This window comes from Vigna unguiculata, chromosome 9 (assembly GCF_004118075.2).
Source record: "Vigna unguiculata cultivar IT97K-499-35 chromosome 9, ASM411807v1, whole genome shotgun sequence".
Taxonomy (NCBI): domain Eukaryota; kingdom Viridiplantae; phylum Streptophyta; class Magnoliopsida; order Fabales; family Fabaceae; genus Vigna; species Vigna unguiculata.
The window spans coordinates 43,173,967-43,187,777 of record NC_040287.1 but is presented as its reverse complement, the minus strand read 5'-3'; the positions used below and the strand labels follow the sequence as shown (position 1 = coordinate 43,187,777).

The 13,811-nt window shown below is 30.1% G+C and overlaps 1 protein-coding gene across 1 annotated transcript; it reads left to right on the top strand.

The window, feature by feature from the left end:
• Window positions 1-7,871: 7,871 nt before the first annotated feature.
• LOC114196016 (SH3 domain-containing protein 2) lies at window positions 7,872-13,506 on the top strand. Its single transcript, XM_028086503.1, has 10 exons — window positions 7,872-8,126; window positions 9,528-9,650; window positions 9,751-9,820; window positions 10,318-10,469; window positions 11,438-11,539; window positions 11,666-11,866; window positions 11,983-12,045; window positions 12,181-12,330; window positions 12,417-12,491; window positions 13,124-13,506. The coding sequence occupies exons 1-10, from the start codon at window positions 8,067-8,069 to the stop codon at window positions 13,238-13,240; spliced, it is 1,113 nt and encodes a 370-aa protein (XP_027942304.1). The 5' UTR covers window positions 7,872-8,066; the 3' UTR covers window positions 13,241-13,506.
• Window positions 13,507-13,811: the final 305 nt, after the last annotated feature.

Genomic DNA, 13,811 nt, shown 5'->3' with positions numbered 1-13,811 from the left:
AGGGTGTGATAGTGGCAAGCGTGTGATATTTGGTCACGTGGTGGGGCTTCACTATTATTACTTCTTCTCCCTCCTTTTAATTTTAATTTTCTTTTAAATAAATTTGAATGGATCGTTCTTTGATGGCTCCGTAAATTCAAAAGCTGTGCCCTCGATGATTCTTATTTTTGACCGAACCTAGGATTAAAAAAAAAAAAACCGAAACTGGTCCAATGTAACCGCATAAAAACAAAAACGTTAAAATCAAACGCCGGTTTTGACTGTTACAATCGCAGGGCAGGCTGAGGGTGTTCCGTTAACGGTGCGCGGAAGCGCGTTTTGAAAAAATGAGAGGGAGTGTAATTGGTTTGGTTGGGCGCGTTGATCTCGGGCAGTGACGTGGCGTGGTTACTTAACACCGTGGATAATAGATGTTATTTTTCTTCCTTAGTTCACATCGCATGCTTTGTTGTTCGCGAGCGTGTGATTGGTGGAATGAAAGACATGCAGACGAAGGATGCGCCACGTCAGAGAGGCGCGTGAAGGTTTAGATTGTGTATTGACTTTTAACAGTGTGATGAGGCGCTTTGATTCATACCTCAACTTTACGCATTACTTACTGTCTTCAACATCCAAACGCGCGTTTCTTTTCTCAATTATCCCCTCTTAGCTGTCATCCCAAACCCAAATATTGTTTTCTTCTCAATTATTAACCCAATTATTACAATTCAATTTCAATCCCAATCTCTTCTTCACATAAATACCACCACCACACCCAATGTTTAAATTTTAATAATAATATCAATTACATAAAGTTTAATTTCCATACGTTATTGGTAATAAATTTTTTACATTGTCAATCTATTACAAGAATATGTTACTATAAACTTTTAAGGTAAATAATTTTAAGAATAGATAGTGGATTAATTATGTTAATTTAAACATTTAATTAATTAAGTGTTCAGTTTTGCATCAAAGTGATATAGGAATGGTTAGAATTGACTTTCTAATACCTAATTAGTACGTGTTAGTTTCTAAAATTAATTAAAGACTAAAAAATTCACGTTAAATTGTTGTTTTTGCATTAAAAAATTAATTCACTTAGAATCAATTCCTCAACTATGTATTTAGTTTTCAAAAATCAATTAAATTAAAAGGTAAAAAATGTATGTTAAATTGTCTCTTTTGCATTGGAAAATGGATTCACCTATAATCAATTTTCCTATAATTAATTCTTCAACACTAAACTAAATAGAGTGATATGAATTTATAAGTTTGATACGTTCATTTAATAGTTAAATTATGACACATTAATGATATGAGATTGACAAACTAATCAGTGTTGTCATTTTTACGTGTTTGATATTCTTTTTATTGCATTATTTTATTTTAATGAGTTAAATTTTCATATTGTATATTAATTTTAATTTTATATTATATTTTATTTATCTCTAAATAGAATAGTAGCTTTTTTTTTGTGGTACAGTTTGTTTACTATTTTTTCCTTTACTATTATTTAAATTTATTTTATAGTTTTAGTATTTATTATTATTATGAGTTAGCGGGATGTTAAAAATAAAATACGAAAATATTTATATACTTCATATATGATAATTTGTATAGTACATTGTTACATATTTTCTAAATAATACTTAACTTTTACTCTAGTATATTTGAACTTGTTTCGCAACTAATTGTTTTTCTTAATATAATTATTTAATGTACATTAGTCGAAATTTTATGAATATATGTTTATATTTATATTAATGTACTTTTCTTGAATAAATATATTTATATTTATAAATATCAATTTATACTTATATTTATTATTTAACGTGCATTAATAAATCTACTTTTTCTTGAATAAATATAAATTTATAGATCTCTTGCTTCAAGTCTCACTTTCATCACATAAACTCAACTGTATTTTTTTTTAACTCTTCTTATTAATAGTTGAATCTAAAAATTTTAAAGTAGTCACATTTTGTTCTATACATGAGACCAGTATTTTTTTTAATACGCTGAATTATTACAAATTTTATTTATGATATCATAACTAATCGAAGGACTCTTTTTGGCACGTTATATATATATATATATATATATATATATATATATATATATATATATATATATATATATATGTATATATATATATATATATATCCAAAATTTCCAACAATTAAGTTAATTAATCAAAAAACTATTTTCTTACAACATGTCAATTGTAAATTTTGACATCAGCATCTTATTTATATTATTTAAATTCTATAACCAAGTTAATTTAATGATTCTACATTTTTTTATGTGTTTATCACGTTATTTGTTGAGTTCTTAAACTTGGAAGAGAATCGTCAATAATAAACTACGAATAAATTATATAAAAAATAAGTAAAACCGTCACTTAAGATTCAAAACATCAAAATAGTATATTTATAGCTATTATTTTCTCATATATTACTCATGTTGTTGCCTCGTAAAATGATGTAACATTCAAAGTCACTCTAACTATTGTAATTTAAATATTTCACAAGATATCAAGTTACACATTACATGATTTATATCTTTTTTCAAAATTTATGGATTTAGACCTTTTATATAGCTTGAAAGGAGATAACAAGTTGTGAATTCTGTATAAGAAATTATGAATCTTATTTGCAGAATGTTTGAACATATTAATTACATAAATAAAACACTTTTGATTTCTTCTTTAAATAAAAGATAAAGTGGCTTCTTTGTAGTTTATGAAATAACAAGTCTTATTTAGCAGAATATATATTAATTACGCAAAGAAAATACTTTAGTTTTGTTCTTGAAATAAAATAATATATGATTTATTTGTGCTGCTGTCAATGTTTTTGTTTGTCATGTCCTATTTCGAGGAATTGAACCTTTTTACAAATGTAAAAGACGTGGTAAAACATTTGTGTTCTGTTTGTGTGGTAAAGAACAAAGATAAATAAAACAAAGTTGAATTTAAAACACCCCAAACTGAAAATTAGTCACGTTAGTTTAATCATTACATTTTATGTTTAAATTAATAATTCTAATAAAAAAAAGTTAACAATCCGTTTTTTTGGCACCATCTTGTGTTCTACTTGGTATCAAAATTCTAACCACTCTTTATTTTATACCCACACTATCTCATTTCAAAATATTAACTATTTTACATTTTTCGAGTCACCTTCTTTGTCCACTTCCACAATATCATAAAGCTTAGTTTACTTTCAATCGATTGTGGATCATTATTTCATTTTCTTAGTTTCAATAAACCTTTTCATCAACTACAAATCTGTCCACACGTCTAACAACGGAGACTCAGAATACTTGGTTGATAACAGAAAAAGATACGAGTATTAAATATAATTTTCCTTCCTTACCATTTGTATAAAAAAAATTAGAATTTGTCTATATCAAAACTTTAATATATTTTAATATTTAAATTAATATATATAATTATTTTAACTTAAAATATACCAAATAGAGCTGTTAAAATAAGTTGGAATCTGCGAATCAACTTGGCTTATCACTGATTCGGTTAAAATTTTTTTACAAATTTCAATACAGGTTGATGTTTGACCCGGCTCATCTGGATTGAACCCATGGTGAGTCGGGTGGTTGGCTCACAAACTCACAAATAAAAGGGTCACACAAGTGTTTTTTATTAAGTTGAGTTTTACATTTGGGTCATGTTAGGTTATTTTTTTAGTCAACACAAATAATTTGTATTTTTTTATTTTAATTTGTATTTGGATTGTATTAAAATTTATTTAGATTTTAATTAGAATTATAATTTAGTTTTGACTGAAAAAAATGTATTTTTTTAATTAAGTGAATCCGTAAGCCAACCCATTTAACCTGCCAACCCGTGGTGAGTCGAGTCAGATTCGAATTTTTTGACTCGCTAAAAAATGAGTCGGGTTAGATTGACTTACTAAATTATCAACCTGTGATGAGTTTAGCCAGTCAGACCAGATCATCCATTTTGACCGCTCTAGTATAAAATAATATAAATACTTAGATGTTAACGTAAAACATATTTAATATGTAAATAAAATTTAACATAATTATACTAAAATAGTTACATTCATTTATTTTTGAAATTTGAGAATAAAAAATAATTTAAATTTTAAATATAACAGAATTTCAATCTCTGTATCTTATTAAGTAATGCATATCCATGTAAGAAAAATGAAAACTAGTAATACATTAGAGTTAAGTTTATTTGAATTAAAGATAACAAATAAATTTATTTAATTAATTAATATTTAAAATAGTAAAAAGAAAATTTATCATCATTAAATTTGAGATAAAGATAAAAATAAATAATTTTGGGGGAAATAATAAAATTCAGACTGGTCATACCTGATCTTGAAGTAAAATAGTGATTTTAATTTTGATTTGAAGAAACAGATGTTGAGACGAAACACAATAGCGTCAGATGGCGGCAATGACGAGGGAAAGTGGCAAGCAAACGCGTGTAAACAACATTGATACGTGGATGGTGCTGCTCGTTTGGGAGGCTTTATTTTATATTTTATTCTGGTATCGCATTTCAAATTAATGGAATTATATTCAAATAAATATTGTTGTAAGAATATGAGATTTTCAAAATATCGTACCATTGATTGTTCGAATTTATGGCGCAAAATGATCCTAACAGGTTTTGTGAGAACTGTACAAAACTAATAAGATTATGATTGCTCAATAGAAGTCATTTAATAACAATTCAAAATTTTCCCATTAAACAATACTAAATAGTTTTCGTATTTTTAATAATTAAATAACAATTAAATTTTGTAGGGTCTACAAACAATGGTCAAGAATAGAAACCGTAAATATTTAATATATATATATATATATATATATTATAATATTTTTGAGTCGTCTTAGATGTAAATATATTTATAAAAAGTATAAAAAATATATTTTTGGGTTGGTTTAGATATAATTTCATTGGTAAATCCAATTTTTTTTGACAAATTTTATTATTTAAATTATTAACACATATTTTTATAAGTAATTAAATTGTTAGTAAGATTTATTGACCAAATTCATTAGTAAATTAAAATTTGTATTCCTCATAAATATTTTATTGATAAATTGTCAGTCGTGGATGAAAAAGAATACATTTCCTAAATATTTGTAGTTGTCGACAATTATTATCGGTTTTTGCGATTTGTCAATAACTTTATCATGTGATTCTTGTTAATAATCTATATGTAAACTCATAAATTTTCTAATATTAATGAATTATATCCATCAAAATATTTAATAAAACCTTGTAAGTAAAATTTACAAATATATTTAATGAACTTATTTTCTTCTCTATCCATCTCCCCCCGAACAATAAACACTTTTCTTCTAAACTACACAAGTAACCACATTATAAATGTTTGTTATGGTTAATGATTTGTTTGACTCTTCGGATATTTTTAGATGTAATAATTAACAATGTATGTGATAATTTGCTTGTAATCACACTGTCTTTCAGATTATACATTTTTTTTTTCATTTTTTTACAAGTAACAAAACCATTATTATTTTTTTATAAATATTAAGTCGACAATGTAACGATACACTTACCATATATCTTTGCACGGGTGCAAGAACAACATTTTGAATTGGGCTTTATAAACAAATAATAACACATGCAATGGTGTGAGCATTTTTAAAACAAAACCAAAAATATACAAAAAAGTAAAACCTTAAACACCACTTCATAAAAGTTATGAAATTAGATTTTACTTTATAGACACCGCTGCATTAATTGTAAGTTTGGTTGAATTTAATTGCTACGCATAGCTAATGTAAAGAAAGTTTTTATAACGTCATTTAATAAAAAGATTATTTATAATTCGAAATCGAATTATTTTTCTAAAAAACATTTTGGTTGTTTTCATTTTCTAATAACAAATCATCGCCTTATTTTCTATTTATTTTGATCTTTAATAAATGCACCGAAACAATTCAATATGAATACAGTAAACAACTTAGAACAGCATGATTGATTTATAATTAAAATTTGAACTGGTAAATGAAAATATATATACATATTTTTTTTTTCATTTTGGCCTCATTAATTCCACTATATATTTTTTTTCTGCTAAATTTATTATATAGCTTACCAAGAAAGGCTAAAGTCAGACAAAGGTTTAATAGGAACAGGAAGAAACAAAAAGAAAAAAAAAAAATGAACAAACGACAAGACAGTCCCAATATAGTGTCGTAGGAACTTCAAATGAATTTCAATTTCAGTATTTATGCTGTACACTGTCTCCTACTATCAACAATATTCAACTCTTGGTCTATTAAATTGGTAAGCCGAGTTTACGGCTTTTTTGAATAATGCTACGTGGAAATAAGAGATGATGCAGTCCTTGAAATGTAATCTGATTTTAAATTTTACATTGAGTGAAAATAGAAAGTTAAGTATTATATAAAAATTGAAATTTATCAATTCATTACTTTAACGTTTTAGATCGAAAATGATATCGATAACTGGTTGAATTTAAATTTATTGATGTTTGTTCTCTCTAATGATATTTCGTTATATTTTTAATGATTTTATATTGATTTGAAATAAAATAAATGTATATTGATGAATAAAATAAAGTAATTAAGTTATGATGAAGGCCTAGTTGTCAAGTTCTGTGGTAGATTTGATTGGTAAGTATTTAATTTGTAGGCTTGGTTCTGACGTAAAAGTAGCTTAAAGAACATTGAACTTAACTAAATCTGATGACATTAGAAAGATGGGGCCAAACTCGAGGATTTTGATAATGACTTCAGTTTTCTTCTTGCACAGACTTTGGTGAAACTCGAGGACCATGTCATGTTGTACCTTCAAATCTGAAGCCATCATTGATGAATGCAAGATATCTCAAGACTTCGTAAGATGATTGCTATTATTGGACGGGTTATAGTGTGAGAGCCCGGCCCAACAGGCCCATTCCTTTATTTTCCTTTTATTTTCTGTATTTATGCTTTTCTCTCTACACCTCCTTCCAAGTACTCTATTCCACTAACACTTGTGTAATATAACTTGTTATAGATATTTATTATTATTTTTAATTTTGGAAAAAAAATACTGAGTATTAAATTCTCTGATGTCATTATTTTTTTGAATTGACAAAAATCTTATAATGTTAGTGATCATTGAGTTCAAAGATATATTTACTAATCATAAAAAACATTACTTGTAAGTATTTAAAGAAATACATCCTCGCGGAAAATTACACAACTAATGAAACAAATAATTGCTGATTGATCCTAATAAATTATTTCAAACTTAATAAAATTGGACTTAAATTTGCATCATTCATAGGAAATTTATTAATTTAACTAAAAATATCGTTCCAAAAATCGTTCCAAAAATACGATTAAATGTCAAAATACACTAATTAAATCATAACTATTCTTAAAAATATGTATATAATATTTATTACAAATTCAATAAATTGTAAACACGTGAAAGCGTGAAGAGGCTTGTAGTAGGTTGACACGTTCACTCATTCAAATGCAGTTATTATTTTGTACCACTTTGAGAAAGGGAGAAAAGTAAGAGAAAAAAAAGGTTTAAATTATATTTTCTTAATTTGTAATACGAATTTTTCTTTTACAGTTTAAGCTTATATGTTTAAAAAAAATACAAATTTTGTATATGTTTTGTTTAACATATTTATTTTAAATACTAAAAAGAAAGAATCTAACGAATTAAATTTACACAATAAAAACAAGCATGTAAATTTGACAAATGAATCAAACATGTAGAATTTTAAGAATCTCAGACCAAAATTACAGAAAATTTGAAAAAAATTAAAATAGCTATTTAATCAAAATATAATTTATAATATATAAAAATGCAAGCAAGGTGTCCAGGGGAAGGAACAACCAAAGCCCCTGTGTATGACATATAGAATGTAATAATAATTTCCAACGCAATTTGAAAAACCTCTGTCTGTGTCTCTGAGTCTCTCCCTTTTCTTTGTTCTGTGTGATATTCAAACACCGTTGCTGCTGTTTCGGTTGAAAACAAATCAGCAGTGTACGCGGCGGTGGAAGGTTCGATCAAAAAGGGATTCTGAATGGAAGCTATCAGAAAGCAAGCCTCCAAACTTCGAGAACAGGTCGCTCGCCAGCAACAGGTTTCCTCTCTCTTTCTCTCTCTGAATAAACCTATTTCAATTGCCAGATCTTTCTCCGATCACCGCAAATGCATCTCTGCCCAGAGATCAATACGAATACACTCCTCTTAAATTCGATTAGGATTATAATTTACTTCGCATCTATAATTCCGAGTTCTGACCAACCTTGTTGTACACTTGCTTTGCGGAAATGGTTAAGAAGTCTTGTAATGTTTGATTCACCAAATTCTTAAAATAATAAGCTGCTCGGTCGCCGATTTCGGAGACACTGCATAGATTAGAACTCAGTTGGTGAATTAGCAATTCATTCAGTTACTTTAAGTTTCTACGTGAAATAAGCTTTTTGAAATAACTGAACTTAGAGATTTTTTTTGTATTGATCTGGTGATGTTCCGAAGGGAAGGTGGCTTGAATATTTGGTAAGTTGCTTGGAATTGCAATGGTTTTTGATTGGCTACGAGCTTGGTAATCAAGTACGTTGTTTAGGGTAAAATGCATTTTAATCCCTAAATATATGGTTTAATTTGGATTTAGTGGTCTAAAAAGTTGTTGTTAGTTACTAGTGATTATGTGACAAGCATCCACCGCAGGATGGTCACTTGCTAATATGATGGTGCCGGTAGACGTGTCTAGCAATTCTACTATACTAAGTGCTGTATTTGAGCCTATTAATTATACACATGTAATGTAAAAAATCAGTGTTATATTTTAATTCTATATTATGTTCATTCCAAAAGGTAGAAGGGTACAAACATGTCCTTGTGTTTAAAGGCCAATTTGTTATGTATTAGCATCTGACTGAATGCATTTCTCAGCAAAAATCTAGAAAATATTAGATAATCTTTGATGCACTACTATTTGTATCCTACGCAGAGATTAATCCAACAAAGGTACACTGCCATGCAATTTACTGCCCTCTTAAGTCATGATGCTGGGATGAATATTAATTGGATCCATAGATATGGCCTTGGCTCCTCCTACCCCAAACAGGAAAGTAAAAGGAAGTAAAGTTTGAAATAAAGAAAAATAGTTTACACCCAATACTGTTTTACAATATCAGAAACCTGTCCCTGTTAGACATTGGAACACTTAATTAAAGTGGTTTCATTTATTTGGCTGTGGTGGTCTGAAATATGACGATTACCACGAGGTGAGTGTGTGTATGTGTTTGTGTGCACACACACATATATATTAGAAAACAGTTGATTTTTTTCTTTAGATAATACCATATCCTCCCTCATGGTTGTTCTTATTCTCCTTTCTATCATGAATTTTCTTGTGTTGTTTTTTATACTAAGATTTGATTAATCTCTAGCTCCTTTTTGTTTACCTGCTCACCAATGTTCCTTAGTTTTGCTTTCTTCCGCTATTTAGGTTTTAACCACAATTATTGCTATTTAGGCTGTGCTTAAACAGTTTGGGGCTGGGGGATATGGAGGCTCAGATAATATGGTTACCGATGAGGTTGAACTTCAACAACATCAGAAACTTGAGAAGCTTTACATATCAACACGGGCTGGAAAGGTTACTTGGTTTTTCTGTACCAATACTTTATTTTTGTTCATTTTCTTATCTCCACTTATACGCTCCCACATTGGCTGATATGAAATATATTGTTTTTCAGCATTATCAAAGGGATATTGTCCGTGGTGTGGAAGGTTATATTGTAACTGGATCCAAACAAGTTGAAATAGGTCTGTAAGTTTGGTTGGTGAAATTTTGTTTGTATTTGTTTTTGGAACAGAGTGTATGACATTGTGTAAGAGAAGAAAGAAGAGGGTGGGATGGAAATTTTGTGTTTATAATTAGAGAAATTGGAGTGCTGCTAGAAGGAATGAGAGAACAATGATAGGAGAGGTAATATAATGTATACTAGACTAAAGCTATTGAAGAGGATAACTGTGCAATAATGGGAGAGGAATGAAAATGTGAATGAGCAGGAGTGGGAAATAATGGCAAGGCAGAACATAATTTTTGGGAGTAAGTTGGTAGCTTAGTCTAGGGAGGGTATAATCAGCTATGGTTGTTATCTCATATTTCTGCATTTTTTTTTCCTGGCATGAGTTTCCATATGTTGAGCTGTTTATCCCTGTAATGGAGATTTTCTTCATGAGTTCAACTGTAGTTCAATTTAAATACCACCTCCTATGAGTATTGTTATTGAGTTACCACCATACTTGTTATCTAACAGGAACGAAGTTATCAGAAGATAGCAGGAAATATGGTGCAGATAATACATGTACCAGTGGTAGTACCTTATCAAGAGCAGCACTAAACTATTCACGTGCCCGTGCACAAATGGAGAAGGAGCGTGGGAGCTTACTAAAAGCACTTGGAACGCAGGTAAAAGATTCCCTAGCACATGCACACTCATACATTAAAATGTTTCGTGCCGGTACATGTGATTTTTGTGCTAAAGTATTGTGGACCAAAGGATCTTAAAACACAAGCCTAGTTATATATTGGCACTGTTTGGATGGATACTACATATTTTCCGGTTTTGCTGCCTTATTTTATATCCGGGCTCCACTGTCCCTGGCGAAGCTGTTTAATATCAAGCAGTTTCTTGAATCCTCTAAGTAGTTTATTAACTTGAAATTTAAATATTGATATTTATTTTTTACTGTATACATTTCTACCATTTTCCTTTCGAGATATTATATCTTTTAGCTTCTGTTATATTATACATGTTGCACACCATTATTGTGCCTGATAAAGATGAGTAGTAATAATAGGGCTTTATGACATTCACCGACGTCTTCAGTTTATGCATGAGTCCATCATACAGCCATTGATAATTTTATGATGAAGGGTTCTGATTTGGCTTCGTACATGTACTTGTAATTCTTGGATTTACCCGTATCTGAACTATTTTAATTTTTATCTAAAATGATTAAGATACAGAGTTATAGATTTTTAAATGAGAGAGAGAGAGCCTTGTTACTGCAATAACATTGAGGCTTTGTGACCTAGGCTACAGGTTCAAATCCAAGGAAGCCCCATCTCCAATTGCAACGATAAATTATGTACATATATCCTTCCCTGGCAAACCATGTTAGTTGGGAGTCTCATACATTTTTGTAGATGTTTAGATTCAGCATCACTGATTTAATGCTTGGATTCCGTATTACTGAACTATTTTATTGATTTTGAATGGCCACAAATGTTAAAATTTATTTAATCTAGGCTAGGTCTAGTCCTACCTTTAATTGAATTTAATGGTTGACACATACATTCACCACGTTAGTCTTTGTTGCTTATTGACCTAATCTCTCGGAGACTCAACATTTTCAGTTTTGGTTGATGCTTAGGTTGCGGAGCCCTTAAGAGCAATGGTGATGGGAGCACCGTTGGAGGATGCCCGGCATCTTGCTCAACGATATGACAGAATGCGGCAGGAAGCCGAAGCCCAGGTACCTGTAAATTTATGTTTCATTTGTCACCAGCTTACATTTTGGTAAATGTCCAAATAAGTAAATATTTCATCAATGGTTTTTTCTGTGTACTTTGTTATCACAATTTCTTTTAAACCTAGACAGGCTATTGAAGTTTCCAAACGCCAGGCAAAAGTAAGAGAAACACCAGGCAATACTGAGAATGCAATGAAACTGGAAGCAGCTGAAGTTAAGCTGCAAGACCTGAAGACAAACATGGCCATATTGGGAAAAGAAGCAGCTGCTGCAATGGCCGCTGTTGAAGCGCAGCAACAGAGGTTAACCCTCCAGCGTCTTATAGCTATGGTATTGCAGTTTTACCATATGATGATGCTGCAGTTTTTGTGTTTTAAAACCTTGGATCTGAGTTATCACAAATTATTATTCCTGCTTAAATTCAATGTTCTATTTCTAATATTAAGGTTGAAGCAGAGCGAGCCTATCATCAAAGAGTACTCCAAATACTTGATCAGCTAGAGGGAGAGGTCAGCTACTGTATCCGTTGGTCATTTTTTCATCATACTCTCAATATATAAGTCAAATATGCCATCAAAAAGTTACATCATTCTCTTTCAGTATCATCATATGATTGTATGACATACTTAATATTTGAATAATAGATGATATCAGAACGACAGCGGATTGAAGCCCCTCCTCCACCGAGTGTGGATAATATGCCACCACCTCCATCATATGAAGAAGTAAATGGTGTATATGCTTCTCAAGCACATAATGGCTCAACAGATAGTATGGGTTACTTCTTAGGAGAGGTTAGATTTTTTCTCGAACAAAAATTAGATATTCTGTTAAAAAATAAGTGATTGCTTACTTTATTTTCTGCTGTTTACTCATGCAGGTTTTGTTTCCCTACCATGCGGAGTCAGAAGTTGAATTGAATCTCTCAGTTGGGGATTATATCGTTGTTAGAAAGGTTTGTCACTTACCAAGTCTATCATTACATCTTTTGGTGAACCAAAGGATGTCATTTTATTTGAAGGAATCAAACCAGGATCCTCTACCTCATATCTCCAGCACCATGTTCTCTGCGGCCAAAATCTGAACCATTTATTTACATTTTCTCTGTTTCTTTAAGTACTATATACCAACTGATCAACGGCTGAGATTTGGCTGTAGACAACTTGCTGCAGAAGATCTGATTTGGATTTTTTTTTTCCTGGGGGGAGGGTGCTTTATATTTGGCTTGTTTTGGTATTTACAAACCTGTAAAATCAAAATTTTGAAATTTGACTAGTGAAAAAGGCAGTAAACTACATGTATACCAAAGTGTAACAGTCAATCTAATATGATATCGGAAAGCAGTTGTTTAAGTTGTCAGTTATGAATGAATGATTCAACACTACAATGATTATTTGGTCATTTGCTTGTACCTTATGTCATGACATACTTGTCTTGGCTATAAAGGAATTACGGTCCTGAAAGAGCTTGTATCTCTTATTTATAACATTCCCGTTATATTTAAAAGAAACTTTGGTTGTGGTGCTGGTAGGGACAGATTTCCCTAAAATCACTTTAAATTGTTCCTAATATGACTCTGATTGACAGGTGACCAACAATGGATGGGCTGAGGGCGAATGCAAAGGGAAAGCAGGTTGGTTTCCATTTGGTTACATTGAAAGAAGGGAGCGAGTCCTTGCAAGCAAGGTGGCTGAAGTGTTTTGATTATTTTTCTGCTGAGCAAGGTTGAATTGGTGGTTTCTTCCCCCAAGGGTTTTGTATGTGTGTATGTTTTGGTTTGTGCTTCATGGATACACCAATCGATTTGTGATATAGAGATGATGACAACTTCTTTTCTTCTGATTATCAGATTATTTATGTAGTATTAAAATCATTTGTAGCTATGATTTCATTTAAGTATTAAAATATTTATGCTCTCACCCCTGTTTAGGGAAAAAGATTCGTAGTTAAATCCATGTTTGAATGAATAACTCCAAGTGTCAGTGGAGGAAGTTCAATTCACAACTTCTCCCACTTTCTTTTAACTTTATTACTGAGTTTTATAACTTTCATTTTTAAGTTGTATTTAACTTTTTTTTTTACTGTGGAAAGGATCAGCATGCCTATAATTCTATTTAAAGTCATGTGACTTATAGAATAAGTCAATTGGGTTGATTTGAAGTCATACCGAATAGTTTTTCAATTTTTTTTCGATCAGATCCTATTTGAACTCATTGTGTATTCTACAATATATATATATATATATATATATATATATATATATATATATATACAC

Excerpts from the sequence above, each read along its gene's own strand:
- LOC114196016 (XM_028086503.1), top strand. The coding sequence starts at position 8,067 with ATGGAAGCTATCAGAAAGCAAGCCTCCAAACTTCGAGAACAGGTCGCT. Across the intron at positions 11,540-11,665 it reads GGCAGGAAGCCGAAGCCCAG|GCTATTGAAGTTTCCAAACG; the intron begins GTACCTGTAAAT and ends AAACCTAGACAG. Across the intron at positions 12,046-12,180 it reads TTGATCAGCTAGAGGGAGAG|ATGATATCAGAACGACAGCG; the intron begins GTCAGCTACTGT and ends TTTGAATAATAG.